Below are 21,980 nucleotides of genomic sequence, written 5' to 3'. Positions count from 1 at the left end.
ATTGAACATGCGACGGACTCTAACTTCCATATGTTAACAACTTCCACTGATCCTACCAAAGTTAGCAAGAAGATCAATGGCATTCTTGTGCCATGCATGACACGGCTGTAGCTCATGTATGAATCTATGGCCAAGCGTTGGTTAGCTTAGTTTAGCAAAAACACCTCTAAAGCTCCTTAACTAAGGCGTCATATCTTGTTTGTATAATTTGTACAAAAACTGAATAAGAAAAAAATACATTTGCCTGTTACGTTGGGTTAAATAGCAGACTATTTCTTGGTTCCCGGAAGTTAATGCTAACAGCCAAGAAATAGTAACATAACCCCAGTAACCTCCTCCTCCCCACCCCCACGCCCCTTCCCCGTCTGCTGTTCGTATATTTATTGGCCATTCATTTGTTTGGGTTTAGGCCATTTTTCTTGGCTTCAAACAAACTGAAGTGAGTGTGCTCTAGTGGATGGGGGGGCAGGCAAAGCTGAGGTTGTGTTTTATCAGGATCGGGTGATGCAGTATTGTTTCGTTATGAATTCACGCCCGGCCCGGTAAAACCATTCTTTGCACGTTGACTTTCTTCTTTGATTCGTGTAAGATTTTTCCTAGGAACCTCTGCGAGCGAGAGAAAGAGGTTAGAACGCCTCAAAAGGCAAAGTTCAAGCCGAGGTGTAAATGATGAGAATAGCTTCCACCGTGTTGTTGGGTGGGTTTGTTGGATCTTCTCTGTACCCTCACACTCCCTCAGGTGGTCCCTCACACAATGCTGTCATTTCCGGGAGGGCGGGGACGTTCACAAGCCAATGACGTGGGTCTATTAGTGCCTGTGATCTCAGCTGCCAGCTGACATCGCTATCCCCACACTGAATCAGAAGTACTGAAACACACTCGGGGTTTCATCTGCAAGTATGTCGCCGGGTGACGTGATGTTATTTATAGCTCTTCGGCTCACATGTCTGTCTTCTGTTCTCACCATTGATCTTTCCCTCTGCTATCTCCATTTTCCCTTCTCATTGCCCTATCTGGTCCCTTCCCACCACACCCCTCTCGTCCCGTCTGGCTGGCCACATTCCTAAAGGGCCCATCACTCTTCCCTCTCCTGGAAAGTATTCACATGTGCCAGATGCACAGGGCGACTTCCTGTGACTGGCAGGGGGAATTTAGGACGGCCCCCACTCGTTTGTTCATGCCTGAAAATGCTGCAACTCACCTGCATAGTCAGCATTGTTCCTTGATTTATTTATTGTTTGTTACCGACTGACACATAGGGAGAGTGTATTATGTATGGCTTATGATTAAATATAAAAAGGTTATAGCCATCAAAACAAAGATAATCTGGGAAGTTTCACCCCACCACCACACTTGGCGCCCCATTTTCCGTTCGTGTCACTGCTGTTGCGACACCAGCCTGCTGAAAACAACGCCTGTTCCACACCCAAGAGGCCCCTGTGCAGATAGGAGGGGAGGGAAACCAGGGGCATCTAAATTCCAGTACACAAACACACACACACACGAACATGAACACACACAGCCAGTCGGCTCATGGGGCTGTCTGTCCTTCTGTTCGTAGCATGAATGAATGAATGCCTATCTGGCAGCTGGTTCAACAGCATCCCAGTGACTAACGCAGTTGAACTGTTTAGTCACTCAGTGGTGGCAAATGGCCATATGTACAGAAGAGTACAGTTTACTAATTGAAAAGAGTTTGATCTACGAGCCAAAGTGTCTGTTAGTATTGCTGCTGTTTTTTCAGCTGATAGGGGGACCTGACCATTAAACCTTTAACTCCAGATCGCGACTCTTTTTGCGAGCAGGGGACCCACACTGTTGTAATGAGAGATTATCCAGCTCTGGTATTCTCATATTTGTATCCCAGAATGAAATTCTGTCACTGTGAAACTTATTTATTCTTGTTATAATAAAGTCTATTGACTTCACTCCGAGCGTTGAAGTACCCTTCCTAAAAGTGAATGAAGTATTTGGATGGGGCACACCGTTCAGTTTACCCGTCATGCACTGTCTGCTCCGCATGTAAAAACTGTATCTTCTATGGCTTTGAAGCTGCTTTCAGACAGAATGCAAAGTGAACATAAAAAGATGTGATCAGACATGTGTTCTGGGCAGCGTGACCGGAGGCAGGGACACATCTTTGTGAATGGAAATGTTTCAAATTTAGCCAAATATTCAAATCACTGGATTTCATAATGCTGCTTCATAAACGACACACAGGACAGAGCAGAGTGAGTGGAGGGACACGACTGTCATTGGCTGAGCTGCAACACCAAATGCCTGGGAATTGAGGAGGCGTTGGGTGCTACTGAGTTGCATTATGGGAAATGTAGGATCCAGCATTCCTGAAGCGTAGTCTGTTGTGAGACATTCAACTTAAAGTCGCACAAAACTAAAGTGGAGTACCCCTGTAAAATGAACTAAATAAATAGTTTTTAGTAGTTTTGTGTACACTCAAGCATCTCTCATGTTTTAATTGCTTTGCACGGAGTACAAAGTACTGTAAATACAAAAAGACATTCATCCTGTGATACTTTAATATCCTCCTTCAGCCTACCTTCTCCTTCACTTCGCTCCACTTGACTGATGAAGTGACTGTTGGTATCACCTCAATTACTGTCGAAGGATTTATTGCTTGTTAAGTCTGTTTATCTTATCGAAACTGCTGTTGGAGGATGTGGCATATCACTCTCCTTCAGCTGGGTTTTAATTTGCGTCTCATCGTAATTGTCCGGGAGCTTCGGCGTGACATTGAAACACTGCAGGTATCCACACAGCAGAACACTTCCCAGTTGCTACTTCCACTGTCTGGGAATGCCAACGAGCTCTGTCACACACACTTGTAGTTTTGTTCCTCTGCTTCCGAGTAGCTCTGGGTTGTTTCCTCAGCTCTCTGCTTTTATGAGGAAGCAGGCCGCCGTTAACATTTACATTTATTAATCTTAGCACTAATACAATCCCCATATTCTACTGCGTCGAGGGAGCTGTGTGTGCACGAGTGCTGGTGTGGGATTTCTCACCACGGAAAGCAGCGGTTCATGAGAGAGCGGCTCACCGGCTATCACTCGGGATTTCTTACGGGTGTGAAGTGGTTGCCATGACGTCAGAATTTTCATTGTGGGCGCAGTTGCGTTTTACAACTTCTTTTATGAAGCAAATTGTGAGCGCTTGAGCCCCAATGTGGAAAACATTTGTTACATCCAGCTTCAAAGACCCCGAAAGGTTAAAAATCCTGCTTTCAAACTAACTCACATTAGTGTGCCACTGTGTGTTGCTTCTAGAGCTGCATGTTCCTCATCAAAAAGTTGTGATTTTCTTCTTTTGTTGTGTGTGTGTGCATGGACATGGAGTGGTCAGTGAGCTCCTCTATACTTAAATAAATAATACATGTTCAGGAGTGGGCAAGGGCTTTTCCTTTTAGTTATCTTTGCCAATGTTATCACAACCATAAGATTAATGAGCACACGTGTGAATGTAATTATGGATCGTTTGACAGCTGGCTGATCCACACGCACAGACTCAACACTGAACCGGCAATTTGCAACAATTAGGAGTGCAATTAGTGGGTTAGACTTTGGGTTGAACTGTATTGAGCTGGAGCCATATTGCTTAGGACCATTGACAATAAATGGACGTAATTATGACATTTGTGCTTGGAATGTTTTTGAACACTGGGGTTTTGGTTTAAACAAAATGAGGCGAGGAAGAGAACGTTTCTGGTGGTTTAGTTTAGGAATCCTCAAGCAAAAAGAATATTTCGTTCCACACTCGTTAAAGCATGTTTCGCTGACCGTGGTGTTGTTTTTGCCCATTAACTACAAATTGTTTACAGTTACCGTTACTGCCGATTATTTACTACGGCGGTGCTTTGTGTCATTAAAAATCGGCTTATTTACTATGAATGGGAAACTCCATAGAAGCAAGGTGTGTGTGTGAGTATTAAAGCAGAGCAATAATCTGAGAGTTACAGTTAGGAGTGGGCTACTGAGGCTGTACCGGGTTGGATGAGTCGATAACAGGGGGTTATTGTAACGATTGGGGCTTTTGTGGCAATGGAGGGAGAGGGGGATTGCTCTGGAATGTGAAGAATGAGGTTGTTTTCTAAAAATCCTTGTGGGGGATAAATTATGAGCAGCAAAGGGAACCCTGCTGTGCCGCACAGGCCCGTCTCCTACCATGTGAGCGCAAACTGAGAGAAAGACTGGGCAGTTGTTTGAATAGATTGGAGTGCAATGTGTTTTCAGCCGTTTTGATTTGATTCAACATGATAACATTGACAGCTAGCTCAGGAAGTAACGGTCACGTTAGAGGACCTGTTGCTTCAGTAGAAAGTGTCGCTGTCAGAACTTGAACATGGAGGAGAATCAAAATATTTCAACCTTCAGTGAACTGTGACAGTTTGGTGTGAGAGCTGCCTTTTCCTTTTGATTTGTAACTTGTATCCAAACAAAGACGTAAACTGTGACCCTGCCTAATCTTGACGAACGACAGGGCCGACTTATTTCCATCTCGCATTAACGTTACCTAAGTGATTGGCTGTGACATGTTGCGGCGAAAATAACAGCGCTGCTCAAAGTTCTGATGAGGCGATGAAATTAAAAACATCTGTTTGTGTGGAAAAGTGATTTTGTCTCCAGTAAAGTTCCTGCTCCGTAGTGGTCTGCGTGAACTGGCTTCCCACCATTCAGGGGAGGAAAAGGGAAACGAGAGCAACAGAGAGAACGGGGAAACGCAAAGGGGGTACAGATTTAGTGAGGCAGTAATGAGCTACTGGAAGAGCACATTTCAGTTTGATTGGTCCATCTACGCCGATGCCAGCATGGCCCCCTGGGTAAATATGACCCAGCAGTTAGTTGGCGTGGTGATCGAGGAAGCAGCAGCTGCCAAGAAGGCCGAGGTGGGAGCACGGATCAGATGGATACACACACTTACCCACACAAACACCACAAGAATAACAACACAGCAGAATGATGCAAAGTATAATTCAAAATAAATGTTTAAACAAAACAAAGTTGTTTGATGGGCCAGTAATGTGTTCGGCAGAAGTTCCTTTTGGTTCTGGCAAGTGACGTCACAAGCCCTTAGTGTCTACTTTATGCTGTGTGACCTTACAGGAGAATGCAGTCACAAAGGTGATGGAAGATTAAAGGCATGATTGCCTATCGGGGAAAGAGCGGGGGGAGGTTTAGATGTGGAGGTGATGCATGTCCATGGAGGAATATAAGGTCAAAGAACAGTATAAAGAGGGCAAACTGATGTCTGGCAGGTGCAGAATAAAGTAAGTGTGTGTGTGTGTGTGTGTGTGTGTGTGTGTGTGTGTGTGTGTGTGTGTGTGTGTGTGTGTACACTCTAACACATCCCAATCTCACTTCATCTGTTTCTTAATTTACCGTACAAGGACTTTTGCCAATCTGCCATTCCATGTCAGTGATCAGATCAATCAATTGGGGTCAGTTGAGGTCATCTTATCTCCCACACTGACCAGAGATTTCTTCACAGTGCCAGGTTGGCCCACACAGGGGTTTCTTAACGATATGTAAAAGTGCTCGTTTTCCTGAACTTTCCCCTTCGTTGTAGTGTTTGCCTTTAAAGCCATGCTATTAATTACTTCTCAGGCTGACACAACTCCAAACAAATGACTGCTGCTGTTGCCAGAGAGACAGAGCATGTGCACTAGAGGATTGTTTTTGTTTTCTCAGGAAAGACTTATCGGTCACATGGTGTCCTTAATAAACACCATGTGAGACACATGAGGTAACTGTATGTGCATTCGGGCTGGCTGCAGTTATGGGCACTCGGAAGGTCCAGAGTGGCACTTTAAATTAACAAAATCACAATTTGTTACAGATTTCTTTTTTGTTCTCCATTTGTTGCAGATTGCAGTCAATAGCTAGTTTAGAAGCATGACGTCTTCACACATGCAAACTGGTTCTCTCTTTGATGTGTGAAGCTGAATTGATGTCGCCCAGCAGCTGTTTCCTGAGTGTTGGTTTTCATACTCACGATCGATCGCACAGTGCTGCGTGCCTCAGTCCAGTGAGGCTGGAGGTGTAAGCTCTTGCAAAAAACACATTAGGAGCATCTGATAATCTTGAGGTTCATGTCGACGTGGCTGTGAAACACAAACAGGAAGAGTAATCAAACTTTGACCCGTGTTTCAAAGGCGGCCTCAGCATCAAGGCAGACGGGGCCCGTTAAAGACAATATCGTCAGTCACGTTATTACAGTGACTGTCAAGTGTGCACACATTTGTTTTTCTTCTGCATATTTGTGTGGGATTGGTGTCTGCGTTCATCATCTTCAAATATAGACTCTCAGACTCGAGATGCACTCGCACAGACACACATACACACACACACACACACACACACACACACACACACACACACACACAAAGACACGTACAGACAAACTCATTTGTCGCCATCTTTTGTCACCTGAGGGAGGTTCACAAGTGCAGGAAACAAAAGGTCATTTCTTTGTTGAAAGATAACGCCCTAAACACTGTGAGAACTGAACCACATCAACAAGGTGCGAGTTATTGTGTTATTGGAGGCAAGTGTGTTATTTGGTGGCAAAGCCCCCAGCCGAACACTTCATCCCTACAGGGGATGGCTGTCGAAGAGACCTCTTATATCATTCACGAGAGGTTCAAGATAATCATGGTCAGGAGCTCAAAGAGGGCTTCATAGGGGAACAAAAGTAAACATTTAACACTGATACACTGTGATATCTAACACCACAATCTGCTCCCATTCCTCAGCAATGTGGTAGCGTTGGATGTGTGAGCATATGGGCGGCCCCTTTCCTTTTAAATGTGGAGGTGTTTTTCAAATTTGTCTTTTTCAGGTAGCTTGAAATTGTCCTTATCTCCTGCAACAAGAATGTCAGCAGAGGTTGAAGAACAGCAGGAGGACACACACACACACACACACACACACACACACACGCACACAGACAAAGTACAAAAAGTGGTGCAGTTTTTTTTCCTTAACTTTGTTTTGTTACAGTGACACGATTGAAAAAAAGCCCTTAATTGAGTCACGAGGAAACCCAAATACCATCTCGTCTCACAAAGCCTGTTATTATATTATTATCTTCCTACATAGCTTCCCCTCCTATTTACTAATATGTTTTTGTCTCTGGCCATGGAGCATGCTGCCCCTAAGCCTTGCGAGTGAGCTTCCCCTCCCTCCATTGATGGTTCACGGATATAAAAAGGGCAAACGCAATCTTCCCAGCTCACGACCTAACTTAATAAATTGTTTGTCCGTTTGTTATTGTTGTCTTCAGCTGAAGCTGCTCCGTGGCCTCAGTTTCCTTCCATGTCTACCATGTGTTCCTTCTTTGAGAATAGATAGTTTTCCTCTAGTTTGTCTCCTGCTTGTTGCTCGTCTTGGCATCTGAGACCACCTGCTCGCTTCAAATGTGACAGATAAAAAAAATGGGTTTAATGAGCAGTTTTGTGTCAGTCTTGGTGTTTTCAGGTCCCAATGTGAACGATAGCTTGATGGTGAAAATGATGAAAAAATAATGAACAGAATATCGTGAAATCAGGTTATTAAAATGTACATAATTTAAAATAATTTATTAAATACATTTTGTTTGTTCATTTGTGGTTTATTCAATACATTGTGTCATGAGATAAACTATGCTTGTTGAGATTTGGTCAAGTAGGTTTTTTTGTTTTTTTTTACAACCAGGGGTGAAGGTTGTACTTCTGCACTTGTGGAGCTCAACGAACTGAACTAAATTCAACTAGCTGATAGTTGTGGATAAATGATGGGGTTACGCACAAAAACACAGCTCCACAGGACCTTAAAGTAAAAGCTTCCATATTCCCAGACCTCACTCTTCCGCTCTAATTATGAAAGGCATGTTGTGGCAAACATCTACAACATTTACCAGTAAGTATTTTAAATTAGGACACGCTCTGATTGTGACAGTTTCTGTTAGCTGATAAACGGGTCAGTTCCCCTCGGGGTTCTGGTCTTTGTGGTTCTTTGTAGTGCGCAGCAGGGCCTTCAAAGTTGAGAGGTCACACCCTTCAGTGGGCATAACTAATCCTGTCATCTGGACTTCAGTCTGAATTCCTCTGTGTTGAAATGTGTTACAGCTTCGGTTCCTGGTCCGGGTGTCAGTTTATGGCCATAGCACAGCATGGCAGTCTGGCTGAAGGAGGCTGAGGAATGAGCTGTTGGCTGTTAAATACACACAGTGGAATAATGAGACTTTGGTGTCACTGGATGGATATTTAAGTGTTTCCAGTTATTCTCAGTATGGTGGGTGGGTAGCATTAGTTGTGTTTATCTAGGAGCAATCCTATTCAGCGTACTGGAGCTTCTGTTTTATTCATGTTGATGTTTGCCCTGCACCAAGAAAACAACCTGTCCGGGATGCATTATAGTCCAACATTTTGACCAAATGCAGCCTTTGTAATGATTATAGTTATTGTCTATCCAGGGTGAGAGGATGGAAAGGATGCTGACTGTGTTCTTTTCTGTTTTCTCTGAACAGATCGTGAGGATCAATCAATCCTTTGCACGTAAGTATCTCAACTCTCTCGGCTATTAACTGTCCCGCTCTCCTCTCCTGAGGTCATTTCTGTGTTAGGACAGATGATCTGTTTGCTACGGTGGTTCTAGCAATGAAGCAGCTCAATGAGCTGGAAAATGGAAATATCTCAAGAGAGTATACAGCTGCACCTTAATAGGGTTATCTTCTACAAAGACAGGTACACTTCCAGTGAGAGCCCGTCTCCGGACCATCCCCTCTGAATTACAAGGGTTCCTGGTTGTTTCTCTCCCCCTGAGTCAGTTGGCCGGCTCCCATCATCCTGCTGTGTTATTTAAAGACTGGCTTCAAATAGCTTCTTGCGGATGCTGGGTTGTGCAGCGGCTCTACCCAATACTAGGGGAGTTATGAGTGTGGTTTGGTGCCGTGCCTTCGTCGTCTTTGGCAGAGAGTAATTAAGTGCCACACTCTTTCAATTTGGCTTTAGATGACGCTGCCAATGAACGGGTGAGCGCCGTTGCATAATCTGTCCTAGATGCTGATGAGCACACCCCCTGTTGGTGACAGTGCAGCTATTTTAGCAGCGCTACCCCACCGTTTAATAGGTAGTGTGGTCCACCAGTTGTAAGTGTGTAAAAGAAATTATTGAAACAGCAACAGAGAAGATCCAGTTTTTGGTAAAAAAATGGACCCACTCAACTGAATATTGCTGAACAATGTGAAGACCATGCACAATAGTAGATCTCAAAGACAGAATGAGAACTTTGAAAGAAACCTGAATTAAGAAAGCTGTTGACTCTCTGATGTGAGAGAGTTGTGAGCGACCCTGTCACCTCCCATGTTCACATCTTTCCTATCAGAAATGTGAAGGTCAGCAGATGCTCATTTCTATGAGAAATATTCCGACTCTATGAATTTATGAAAACATCAAGCCAAACTGAGATGTGTAACTGACTGGATGTGTAAGACTTGACCTATATATGCTATGTCTGCTTTGAGGACTCGCCCATTGAATTTGAGTGCGGCAGCTCAAACTGCAGTGGTCTAAGAGATAATAGCCAGCTAGACTAAAGCCACCGGTATGAAGATAGATGTAGTGTTGCCGGCCTGGTTTGGAGGCTGGCCCCGTTTTGTTGGGCTCTGGGACCCGACTGCGGGACCACGGCTCTGCCTAAACAACAGCTATCATTAAAGACGGTTCAAAAGCAGAGCCTGGAAACTTTGGAGACTAGCCCAGCAAACCACAAGGCTCTACAGTAAAACAGGCCGACAGACGAATGGATGGATTTAGAAAACAACAACACAGCCGGATGGCCGTCCGCTCTTAATACCTCTCTTCCATTTGTCTTTGTTTATTCTTTCCTTCAAGGTTAATCCACCGTAATGACAAGTTATTTTGGTTTGGGTTCTTTACGGTGGTTTGTCTGTTCCTTGCTGAGTTGTGGGCAGTTTACACCGACCGCTGTGGCTGCTATGCCTCACAACTAATCACCTGTCATTCATGATTGCTCACAAATAGTGTTGTGATGCATTGTTAGAAGTGAAAGTAAAGTGAAAACAAAGTGTGTAACTTCTTTTCTTACTCTACTTCATTTCCTTACACCTCGACTGCCTCTGTCTGTCCGTGTGTGTACTCATGCAATCTCTCCCCGTTGTTTTCAGAGGGGAATCAGGAGCAGGCAAGACCGAGAACACGAAGAAGGTCATCCAGTACCTGGCCCACGTCGCCTCCTCACACAAAGGACGCAAAGACCACAACATTCCTGTGAGAGCCCCACTGCCTACACTTCTCCTACTCTATCCTTGGCCAAGCATGGGCCTCTTCTCCTCTTCCTCCTCCTCCCCTCTTCCATATATCCTATTTTAATTATCCTTGCTGACATCTCTTCACCTCATAAACGGAAATACCATTTGTGAAGTACCTCTGCACATCATTATTGTAGTTTAAAGGAATACTTTGACATTATGGGAAAAATTCTTAATCACTTTTTAGCAGAGAGTTAATGCCAGGCAACAGCAATCAGATCAATACCACCCTCATATCTTTAATAACTATCATTTTATTTTGTTATCATTAATGAAAAATGATGTTACTGTGTTCTAGTTTAAAATTGAAGTGCATAGATTTGTGTTAATTATTCAGCTGACGACAAGTTGAGTATTAATCTGCAGCTAACCAAACCGATTTTAACGTAGCCTGACTGGTCACTGCATGTCATTCTGCGAGAGTGAACCCAACGCTGGCCCAAGTGTGTACCGTGTCCTGTGGCTTGTGTCTGACATGAGTGCCTCAGGTTTTAACACTTGCATTTGTTTATCCATAACAAACAGCCCGAATCTCCCAAAGCATTCAAGCTCCAGGCAAGTGTTTCTCCCTCTTCTTTAAAAACAGTGTGTGGTCCGTTTTGGTGTTTGAGTGTGTATGTGCATGCCCTTCTCTCTCTCAGTCTTGGCCACCTACATAATGATGTTGACAGACTAAGCTCAGCTTCCGTCTTCATGAGGTCTTTGTTTGTGCTGGCTCCGTCTTTGAAGCCCCGCTGGATCTGCCATTAAACCAGCAGGCTCATGATACTAAAACACTGTTTTATCAGTTGCTTTGGGTTTATTAGGACAGTTGGAAATTGAGAAGTTTCATTAGGAACACATGTCAGTCAAATTCAAAAGAATAGGCCACACCAATTCATTGCACTGTTCACAATAAGTCTGTTTTGAGCATTAAAGGGGACCTTTCCATTGGCAGTCCATTCAGTGCAGATAGTAAATAGAGTCCATTGAAGTAATTAATTCTCCAGTGTGTGCCGAAAAAGCTGAGTTCTCCTGCTTGCAGGGCCTTGCCAGCAATGCCTCAATGTACCAGGATGCATTGTGCTGGAGCTACTGACGTCCGGCCCAAACATAGGGAGGCAGAAGATTAAACGTTGCGCCTTTTATTTACGCAGGTAATACAAAAAGACTGGAGTCAGAAAGTAGTCCAAACCAGCGTGAACCAAGACTGCAACGACCCTTTGTCTTTTTACCACATTGTCAACGGCAGCACAATACAAATCCAAGCTGAAATAGCAGCCTGTACTTCCATCTCACATTCATCCACGTCACTGTCAAGGCAAATGATAGATGCCGGAAGAACAACACATTCTCTGCAGCTGTGAACTCAACTTTCTGGGTCAATACAGCACGCACTCTTCAATCAACTACATTTACCATCAACACTGATTGGACAACAACATGCATATAACAGGTGGCAAGTTTTCATAAATTCACCAGTCCTCTTTCTACGATTTAGGATCCCAGATTTCTTAGGGTTAGAAGGAGCATTAGAACGAACTGTGAAATCAGACACACTACCCAGCTCTCCAATATTTAACGCCGAGCTTCATCTTTTACACTTATATAAATGGGAAATGAAAAAATCAGTAACGAAAACTTGAGGGCGGACCAAACCTTTCAAATCTTCATGCATGTATTCTATTGCAATGTACTCTAGAAGCATGTGTCTAGATTGAACAGCATTCCAGTTAATAATTCATTGGCGTTTTTTTATACCCTTGGCTGTAATAACATTATTCCAATAACCAACACTGTCCTTCAATCCACATGGGGCTTTTGCTGCTCTGACAATAACCAAACACAGGGGTGTTTCTATGTGGATGTGTTAGCCTCACCTGGATTTTTTGAATCCACATTTTTTCCAAGAAGTAACACAAATGAGACTCTGCTGACACAAATTCTGTCTATCGTGCTTTCTACAAAATATTATATTTTCTGGCTCACCTATTCTCAGCAAAATGTATCTGGTAGCTATTTTTCTTTTCTCCCCTTTAACCAATACCTGATGTTCCTGTGTCCTCTTTAAATCTAATAACTTTAGAAGCAGTCTTAGCTGCGACCTATAACCCGCAGCTCTGAGCGCACACAATCCGGGTGAATGCTAGTTTAATGTGCTGTGTTTCAGTAGCTTTAACTCAGGGCCAGAGTACACCATCCTCACTGACCTTAATGCTGCTTTCCTTCTGCGTTGCATTACGGCTTCCTCTGAGCAGAGGCCAGAGGAATGTAGAACCATAAGGTGGAGGAGAGCCGTCTGGAAGGGGGGGAGGAGGTAAAGCTGAGTCGGAGGCAAGCAGACTTTCATATTTCTCTCTGTGAGGAAGACAAACAGCCTTTTTATTCTGTGCTGTTTTATGTCATTCACAGCCTGAACGATTCAGGAAAAGAATGAAAAGGAGGAAAGTTACTCCTTACTCTAGAAACAACACGTTCAGACAGACAGAGGAGTCTGCACAAATATGTCAAACTGTTGGATGAGGGACCATATTGTCCATGTCCCGGCTCGAGAGACTCAACCTCCTCGAGCAGAGTAGATTCTTGTCAGTCAGAAAACCTTTGTTCTGGACTCAGACACATCATTTTTCCCCACTTCCAATCACAGTTTTCTGCAGGAGCACAACATGTCAACACAAAATAATGATGTTATTTTTCAGTTAGAACTTTCACATGTTTCCTTGTTGGAGCCTTCTGTCAGTGACCTTTCGGGCATAATGAAAGTCATATGATCACATTGAAGTCATTCTCTATAGGGGATGTCGATGTGCCCTTGGGCGAAACCCCAAATTGCTCCCGTGGGATGGGCCAGCAGTGGATGAATGGGTGTGAATGAGTGACTTTCAGTGGTCGTAGGACTCAAAAAGCACCGTACAAGTCCATTTACCATCTTCCCGTACTCTTTCTCTGCTGCAGGCCAAATGATTCACTGTCGTCCAGTGTTTCTTTCAGCGTTTCTTTCCCCTCTGCTCCCCTGGGTAGCATCCTGGAGCAGTTAAAGCTCTGATGGGCTGTGGGGGATATTTCTGTACTGCCATTGCACTGGAGGGAGGAGATTGCGTCATGTCTAGTGCATGTTGAGGTTTTTGGGGTTGTAGGGAATGTCCCAACCACCTATCTATCCAGGTTTTGAGATTTGAGAGGAAGCCATCTCTACCGCCATGGCGGTAGTCTTTGTGTATTTATAGGGCATATCATCATAACCAGAGGAATGTGCAGACCGGACGAAGGCTCTCGCTAATCAACCCAAACTCACCGCAGCTATCGAGCATATGTGGAAACATGCTCGCTGTGTTGCCCTTGTGGTTTTACGAGCTCCGTCAAGCTGTTTGGTAATCTTGGCCGACTCAACATGTCGAGTCCTCCTGACAAAAATCACACTTTATTGCAGTTAACTAAAGTAGAGCCAACAGAGCCATGATACATTGCTGACTCTCTGAAAGATTGGTTGAGCAAATCAACGTTGCTACATTTTTATCTTGCTGCTCTTTTTTCTTTTAAATGATGGATTTTAGCCCTTTTTTTTGGCAGAAACAGGAAAACAAGATTAACAGTGATAAAATCAATTTCAAATAGATTAAATCCGTGGTGCCAGACATAATAAATGTTTGACAGCTACTTTGCTTCTTACCCCTCTGTCTTTCTCCGCAGGGCGAGTTGGAACGCCAGCTCTTGCAAGCCAACCCCATCCTTGAATCTTTTGGCAATGCCAAGACGGTGAAAAATGACAACTCATCGCGCTTCGTGAGTTCACCGATCGTTTGTTTGACATTTTGACCGAATGTACAGTTTCTTAAGGGGAACAATGTGGAGCGAGCATAAACCTGTCAGTACAGATAGATATCTGTCTGATAAATAGCTGATAAATGTAAATAATCTTATCCCAAGACCTTCAGCTTCAGGTCATTCTGCAAATTTTTCTTTTGGGGCTTTTTATGACGGTAATGGATGAAAACTGTCGAAAAAAAGAAGAAAAGAAATAATACGTCCCTGATCCTCTCATACCATAATTTCCTGAAAAATCTACTATGTATAAATTGAATGATGCTGCACTTTCAGTATGTTCTTATTGTCACTCTTAAGCATTTTCATTTTGAAGGACTAAGTAAAGAATGTGTCCGAGGCTAACCACCATGGTGTTGAGTCTTGAATGAATCATGAAGCTCAGTAGACACAAAGTCACACACACACTTACATACACACACACACTTACATACACACACACAAACACACCCACTTACATACACACACACAAACACTTACCTCCACACATTCACTGTCAGGAAACCACAGAAATGCCTGATATTCTGTCTGACCTGTTCACCCGGCTCTTCTTAATATAGGCTTCCTGCTCTCCACAGTGTCTCAGTTGTCTGCATGAATCCACAAAGTGATGTTTAAAAATGAAATGTGCTGAAAGGGAGATGAAATATATAACATAGGACAGGACACTCTAATCATAGACCTTTTTTGTATTGCCATGTGAAGTTTTAGCAAGTTCCACAACGGGTTTTAACACAAACATGCATCTTGTCTTCTGCAGGGGAAGTTCATCAGAGTCAACTTTGACGTCACGGGCTACATTGTTGGAGCCAATATTGAAACTTGTATCCTCATTGCTTAAACAGGCTGAAAAAGGTCAAAGGATCATTTCAAACACAACGAGTGGAGCTGAGGACAGAGGGCACATGGAGTTTAGAGAGCAGACATAGCCAGAGGGCACAGAGCTTAATACAGACCACGTTTTTATTGTTACTCATCAGTATTATTTGTTTATTCATGCCTGGCGAGAAAAATAACAGATCCTTTGGGTAATATTTCTTTGTGGAAGTACAGGTGACACCTGCACATGTAATACATATTTGATTGTGATAACTTTAGATTATTCTAAGATCTTGCTTTTTGACATGTTGCTCAATGTGGTGATCTTTTCTGATCCTGTCCAACAACAGGGACAGGATCAGTTTCCTGTTGTCGTTGCTTGGTCAGTCCTTAACTTTGTTCTCAGACCTCCTGGAGAAGTCGAGAGCCATCAGACAGGCCAAAGATGAGAGGACCTTCCACATTTTCTACCGCCTGCTGGCAGGGGCTGGAGAGCACCTCCGAAGTGAGTGCAGTGTGTGGAGCTCACCTGATAAACAAAAGCACCAGGGCAATGACAGCAAGGTTTCATGTTTGTGCCAGTTTGCCTCAGGCGAGAAAGAGAGCCAAAGGAAGCTGGTTCAAATTAGCACCGGCCAAATAATCTATTTCCCTTGTTAACTTTTAATTTAGCTTGTTAGTACATTGTTTCATGATGATGCAGGGCATGCTTAGATAGCATGTTTGTCTTGTGAACTTGTGGATTTAAAAGATCCCTCCACCTTTGAGTCTAGACCGAATTGTCTATTTTGAGCATGGAGTATTTCTATGTCACTGTAATGTTTCTGTCCATCAAACAATTTAATTTACTTGTGAGGCAAATCAACATGCATCATGGTCCTAATACACTCCTGAAAGATAGAGTATCCTAATTCAACAGCATGAACTTCTGAGCTACTGATTAAATAACTTAACGATCATCTTTTTCCTTTCCTTTTGCAGCGGACCTGCTCCTCGAAGGCTTCAGCAACTATCGGTTCTTGTCCAATGGTAACGTTACCATCCCTGGCCAGCAGGACAAGGATAATTTCCAGGAGACGCTGGATGCCATGCACATCATGAGCTTCTCCCATGACGAGATTGTCTGTGAGTAGACCTTTCCAGATGTGGCCTGAAACACTGTATGTGATTTGAATTGTTTGTTTCCTCTCTTACTGTTCCATTACCTAATGTTCCCCTTTGGGGATCACTGAGCTGTTGTCTCGTTGTCACCAGGCATGTTGAAGGTGGTCTCTGCAGTGCTGCAGTTTGGGAACATTATCTTTAAGAAAGAGAGAAACACGGATCAGGCCTCCATGCCCGAGAACACAGGTAAACATCCAACATCCAGTCAGAGTTAAATGCGGACACACACACACACACACACGTCACACACACGCACACGTCTCACACACACACACACACGCGCTTCCTCACTTGTGTTAGTCACGATTCACATATCCAGAAAACGAGATGACTGTCTGTTTTCCACCACCTGTTTTGTTGGAGGCTGAAGAGCCACACTCATGTCCACATATACACGTTCACTGTGAGCGCATACTGTATGAGGAGCATGATAACACTAAAGTTAGATTGTCTCTCCTTATATTGGGATGCTTGTAATGTTTGGATTAACACCCGGCCAGGATGTGCAGAATTTGGGTCATATATCCTGGATTGTTCAAACAGAGCTCGGCCCTTGTTGTTTTCAGAATGTATTTTTTATTTGAACCTAAGACCAAACTTAAATCAGATTCTGAATACAGTAAAACAAAAAATACATTAATCTGTTTTTGAATGTAATCTGAAACGTATATAGAGCAATATGTGACATGCCTCCTGCTTCCTTCCACTCCCAGTGGCGCAGAAGCTCTGTCACCTGCTGGGGATGAATGTGATGGAGTTCACCAGAGCGATCCTCACCCCGAGGATCAAAGTGGGACGAGACTACGTCCAGAAGGCACAGACCAAAGAACAGGTAAGACTCCATTCAACTCCGTCAATGAGAATTGCACCTCACTTTAGCACATGATAAATCAACAACACTCAAACTGTAACAGCAACACAACACTCATATTTGCGTGGTTACACTCAGTACAGTGGGCTAAGTATTACTTAGTGTCCTAAGGGTTTTATGTTTACTCAACCTGGTTGTTTCCTCCAGGCTGACTTTGCCGTCGAGGCCCTGGCCAAGGCAACATATGAGCGTCTGTTCCGCTGGCTGGTCCACCGCATCAACAAAGCCCTGGACAGGACAAAGCGGCAGGGAGCGTCCTTCATCGGCATCCTGGATATCGCTGGTTTTGAAATCTTTGAGGTGCTGATTGTGAAGTGTTTAATAATAACACAACTCAAACTACCTCCTGGAGATTTGTTTCTTTCGATGTAGATTGAAATAGAATCCAGTGATCAAGGTTATCTGATCATTTGGATTATTGCTTTGTTTGTCTTAAGAAAAAAATATTCACAAAATCACTGACAACGTCTTCTTCACGCTTCCTTTCAGCTGAACTCCTTTGAGCAGCTGTGCATCAACTACACCAACGAGAAGCTGCAGCAGCTCTTCAACCACACCATGTTCATCCTGGAGCAGGAGGAGTACCAGAGGGAGGGCATCGAGTGGAGCTTCATCGACTTCGGCCTGGACCTGCAGCCCTGCATCGACCTCATTGAGAGGCCGGTCAGTGTCCCCCGTCTGTGTGAGTGACTGTAAGTGTGTTGGCCTATGTGTGTTGAACGATTTATTTTTCTTCTTCCCAGACTAACCCCCCTGGTATCCTCGCTCTGCTGGATGAGGAGTGCTGGTTTCCCAAGGCAACCGACAAGACCTTTATAGACAAGGTGCAGCAGGAGCAGGGCACACACACCAAGTTTCAGAAGCCGCGACAGCTCAAGGACAAAGCGGACTTCTGCATCCTCCACTACGCAGGGAAGGTGTGTATTTCAGGCCCATAGAGGTGTATTGCATTATGTCTGCTCGCTTAGGAATGGTAGCTTGTTGGACCTTGTTACTACTCTCGACTACTTATGTCCCCTCTCTAGCCTCAGATTCATCCACGTCTTTGCAAAAACTCTGTTTCTGGCCTGTTTTGAAGCCTGTCTCGGAGGCACAGATTTAGCTCCCTTGAAGGCGCCGTGAAGCAGGTCATTGCTTGAAAACAATAGCCCGGTTGTCGTGCGGCTGCTGTAGGAAACTCACATCTGGATTGCATTGGTGTGCGATTGAGTCTTGGGTGCCTGGTGGTTATATAACGTGACGCTTTCTTCAACTTTCACCTCTGTGTGGTGGTCTGCCATCTGTTCAGAGAAAACGATACCCCGCCACATTCCAGAGAGGAACCCTTGTCAGTCGCAGCATGAAAGCTGAGATCATCCCTGGAGTGGTGGTTTAATTAGGCCTACCTGTCTCTTCTTCCTGTCGTGTGCATGTGTGTGCATGTGAGCACGGTGGAGAGCAGTCGGTCGTGTCCAAACAGCAGTCCTGGCCCCGAGCCGTGCCATGACAAACAGGTGAAAATCTCAGATTCAGCACGATGTCAAGCATCCAGTATTCAGTACTGGAGCCAGCGTTAAATTTGAACTTCGTCAAATAAACCTCGCATGACATGAAAATAAGTGCAAACACAGTAAGTTTGCTTTTCCCGGATTCGGACGAAACCCATATGGAATTCTTACATTCCTCGTCTCGGGTTGCCGACCGTGTCAATTATTTCTTATTATGTTCTGCTCTCTTCGTAGTACATTAGACGTTTAAAGGAACACATCCAAGTAAAAGTCATCATCATGTTACAGAGATGAATCCCATCAACACTCTATAGTGCAGTCAGACCCGACTGTGCTGTCACTTAAATATACATAATAATATGAATTCTTTATTTTAACCCAAGTGCAATTTGATTTCAAGTTGAGGTACAACCCAACAAGGACTCTTGTTATGTCAGTGTTGTGTATCACTTATTTCCTGAACTTTTGACCACTCGTATCTATTATTGTCCCACGTAGCACATAGAGCACATCTGGTACAGCCCGTGGTGTTTAGAAACTCTGCCAGACCTTTAAGACATCCTGCACAGACTAATGCAGGCAGGTGAAGGACCGCATTGTTTTCTATGACACTATTAACGCTGTGGTGTAACAGTAATGAAGGGAAAGAAGTGGATGACATGAGAGCAGCTCGTACAAACAACTTTTTCACGCTTCAACTTCACCCTATCGATTCATTACGATGTTTACATTAAACATATTGCATTATGTTGCTATTCTAACCCATTGCACCACAAGATAACTCACAAATTGCCCTTAAAGCACTATAAAAAAAATACTTGTGTACTTTGTCGTACTACATTTACTTGACAGAGACTTGTTACTGGTTATGTTGAAGATTTAGAATTGACTGACAAAATGTAAAATGTAATTATTCATTAAACTATCCTCATCGTGAATTGAAAGCTCCATCTTGAATAGACATGAAGTCTATCTCAGTTCATTGTGCTGAACACAGCTCTCTTTCACTCTTCACTTAGTAAACTTTTACTTTGCGGTATTATTTGATATACTATTAATCGGTAATAGTTTTACTTTAGAAACCTTTCCCAGTTGGAGAACGGGTGAAAAGTAAAGCCATGAATGGAGCCCTGGAATCACTAAATCCGTCCCTGAAACACTCCCAGTTTGAGGTTACTGGTGATCAGAAGCAGCGGTGAAATGCACTTAGCAGAAGTAATTTCCAAAAAGGGGTTTTCTGTTGACGTATTTTATATTTAGATCATAGATTTAATGAATTGAGGTATTTTCCTGGAGGTTAAGTTATTAGTGTTGTAAGTTCTTAGTTAGTATTATATCCTACAGCGGAAAAATTTACTCCACACCCAAGAAGTTGTACTGGCTAGAACATTAGTGAAATACTTAGCGGAAGTATTCAATATCAAATATATCAGTCACTTTCTTTAACATAACTACCTCTCGTTATTCAAACGTGTCACATGTCACAATTGCACCAAGATTGACAATGCACTCCGAGGGGTCCTGACTCCTCAGCAATACATCCACCAGGTGTAAAGTAGATTGAAGCCTTATAGTCAGATGGAAGTACATGATTCTTTGGTGCTCGGCCTGTCTGCGTTTGAGCTTTGCAATGGAAATACAGCAGAACATTGTGCTGTGGCTGTCTTCTCTAGGTGGACTATAAAGCTGATGAATGGCTCATGAAGAACATGGATCCCCTGAATGACAACGTGGCCACGCTGCTGCACCAGTCCACTGATAAGTTTGTGGCTGAGCTCTGGAAAGACGGTGAGTCTCTGAACATGTATGTTGGTGTAAAGGAGCCCATCGAGCTTTGAGAGAAATGTCTCAACGGCTTCATAGTAGATTGTCACCACATTTGGCTGAGATGTTCATGTTCCCTGCAGGAAGCGCCGTAATTATTTTGGTGATGCTTAACTTTTCATTTCAAAATGTCAATTTGTCTAATTCTTTGGTTTTTGACCAAATTATCCTGCAGAGCTAAAGGCATTACAATCAGCCTCATCTGCACTTTAGTTTAGTGCTAATTACAAAATGTGAGCATTGTAACACATGAAGCTCAGATGCTGAACATGAGAAACATACCTGTTAAACGTCAGCACGTTAACATTTGAGCATGTTAGTATGCTGGTGTTAGCAGTTAGCTAAATGCAGCCCTACAGAGCCACTAGCATAGCTGTAGACTCTACAAAGCACACTGAAAACAACTGACGATTTAATGAAAAAAGGGAAATATATCCTCCGTTCTCTCACAACTCCTGTCAGTGTCTTTCAGCAGTGTGCTTGAAGGTTCCTCTAATGTGAGATGAGTTGTGCCAGCAAAAACATGAAGTGCAACGACATTCATCTCTCAAAACTGAATGACGGATTTATTGCTAATCTGTTTTTTTCTCCCCCAGTGAGTGCACTGGTAATATTTCTATCATTCAACATTCATAATCTTGTTTATTTGTAAGAATCCCAGAGAGGTTAAATGGAAAGCAGAATGGTTATGTAACACTTTCTGTACTAATCTTTCTCCTGATAAATGTTCAGCTAACCCAACACCGGCTTTGATACAATCCTTCTTCTGTATTGTTACAGTGCATGAACTGACATGTACTCTTCAGCTAATTAATGCGTGTGGAAGGTTGTATGTTTGTGGGTGTGTGAATGATGGGTGTATGTGCTAGCCTTCCCACTTTATTTCTCTCTCACGCTCCTGTCTTCTTTCTGTGTCCGTGTCTCTGTTGCTGTAGACATTCAGACGTTTCAGAGAGCCTCTTTCTATGACAATGTGTCTGGGCTCCATGAAGCTCCAGGTGAACCATAGTAACGTTTAACCCGGTGTCTCGCTGGCTTCTCTTCATCCTCTGTGCTGGAGGCGGCATTGGTTCCCTGTCCTGTCCTGGCTGCACTGTGCACTCCTCCAGGCTTTGCATGGCTAAGAAAGAAAAAAATAGACATTTCATTCTTTCATGATTGCTAGTGGCTAACTGTCACTCTAAATACAAAATATAAAACTATTGTTTGATTGATAAGTCAGGCAAGACCTTCCTTTTTGTACTAAAGCAAAAAAAACACCTGAGACATTATGAAGAAAATCTTAGAATTTAAAATTTACTTGGGGAGATGGATATTGAAACTCATTTTAGGCCAACTAAAGGAAATGGTAAGGAAACTGGACTGATTGTAAGAAATTGTTGAAGAAGACGTCACCGCACCTAAAAAAAAAAATCCACTAAATAGATATTTAGTCTATGCAGAGCTGCCGCCAATTGCAGTCCACCTATACGCGGATAAATTATAAAGTTATAATAAAAAACCTTTCAACAGGCTTAACCCAGAGCATGAGCATCAGAGCCAGCAGCAGATGGAAAGAGATAGCCGTGTCCAAACTAATTTTGAGCAGGAAGAAGAATTTGTTTAAGCTCTTGCTTGCTTAGATAATGCTGGTGTTTATACACACTGAGAGAATGGAATATCTGAGAAACCTGCACGCCAGATATCTGGTCCAG

At 43.3% G+C, this 21,980-nt stretch overlaps 1 protein-coding gene across 4 annotated transcripts in view; it reads left to right on the top strand.

Moving 5' to 3' along the window:
• LOC137786387 (myosin-10) overlaps nt 1-21,980 on the top strand; it is a 46,070-nt gene that overhangs the window by 14,698 nt on the left and 9,392 nt on the right. The window contains exons 4-17 of one of the 4 annotated variants that reach the window (XM_068578243.1): nt 8,518-8,545; nt 10,177-10,279; nt 10,846-10,875; nt 13,990-14,082; nt 14,882-14,945; nt 15,347-15,445; nt 15,922-16,065; nt 16,195-16,290; nt 16,818-16,936; nt 17,123-17,275; nt 17,465-17,638; nt 17,719-17,892; nt 20,136-20,250; nt 21,222-21,284. In XM_068578243.1, the coding sequence (XP_068434344.1) occupies nt 8,518-8,545; nt 10,177-10,279; nt 10,846-10,875; nt 13,990-14,082; nt 14,882-14,945; nt 15,347-15,445; nt 15,922-16,065; nt 16,195-16,290; nt 16,818-16,936; nt 17,123-17,275; nt 17,465-17,638; nt 17,719-17,892; nt 20,136-20,250; nt 21,222-21,284 (1,455 nt within the window). The remainder of the gene's footprint in view (nt 1-8,517; nt 8,546-10,176; nt 10,280-10,845; nt 10,876-13,989; nt 14,083-14,881; nt 14,946-15,346; nt 15,446-15,921; nt 16,066-16,194; nt 16,291-16,817; nt 16,937-17,122; nt 17,276-17,464; nt 17,639-17,718; nt 17,893-20,135; nt 20,251-21,221; nt 21,285-21,980) is intronic. The other 3 variants (XM_068578244.1, XM_068578245.1, XM_068578246.1) reach the window with 3 other exon arrangements.

The sequence above is a fragment of the Clinocottus analis genome, unplaced genomic scaffold (genome assembly GCF_023055335.1).
Source record: "Clinocottus analis isolate CAN_PGR_092001 unplaced genomic scaffold, fCliAna1.0.p SCAF_16, whole genome shotgun sequence".
Lineage (NCBI taxonomy): Eukaryota > Metazoa > Chordata > Actinopteri > Perciformes > Cottidae > Clinocottus > Clinocottus analis.
The sequence above is the reverse complement of the archived record's forward strand: the minus strand, read 5'-3'. Positions and strand labels throughout refer to the sequence as shown.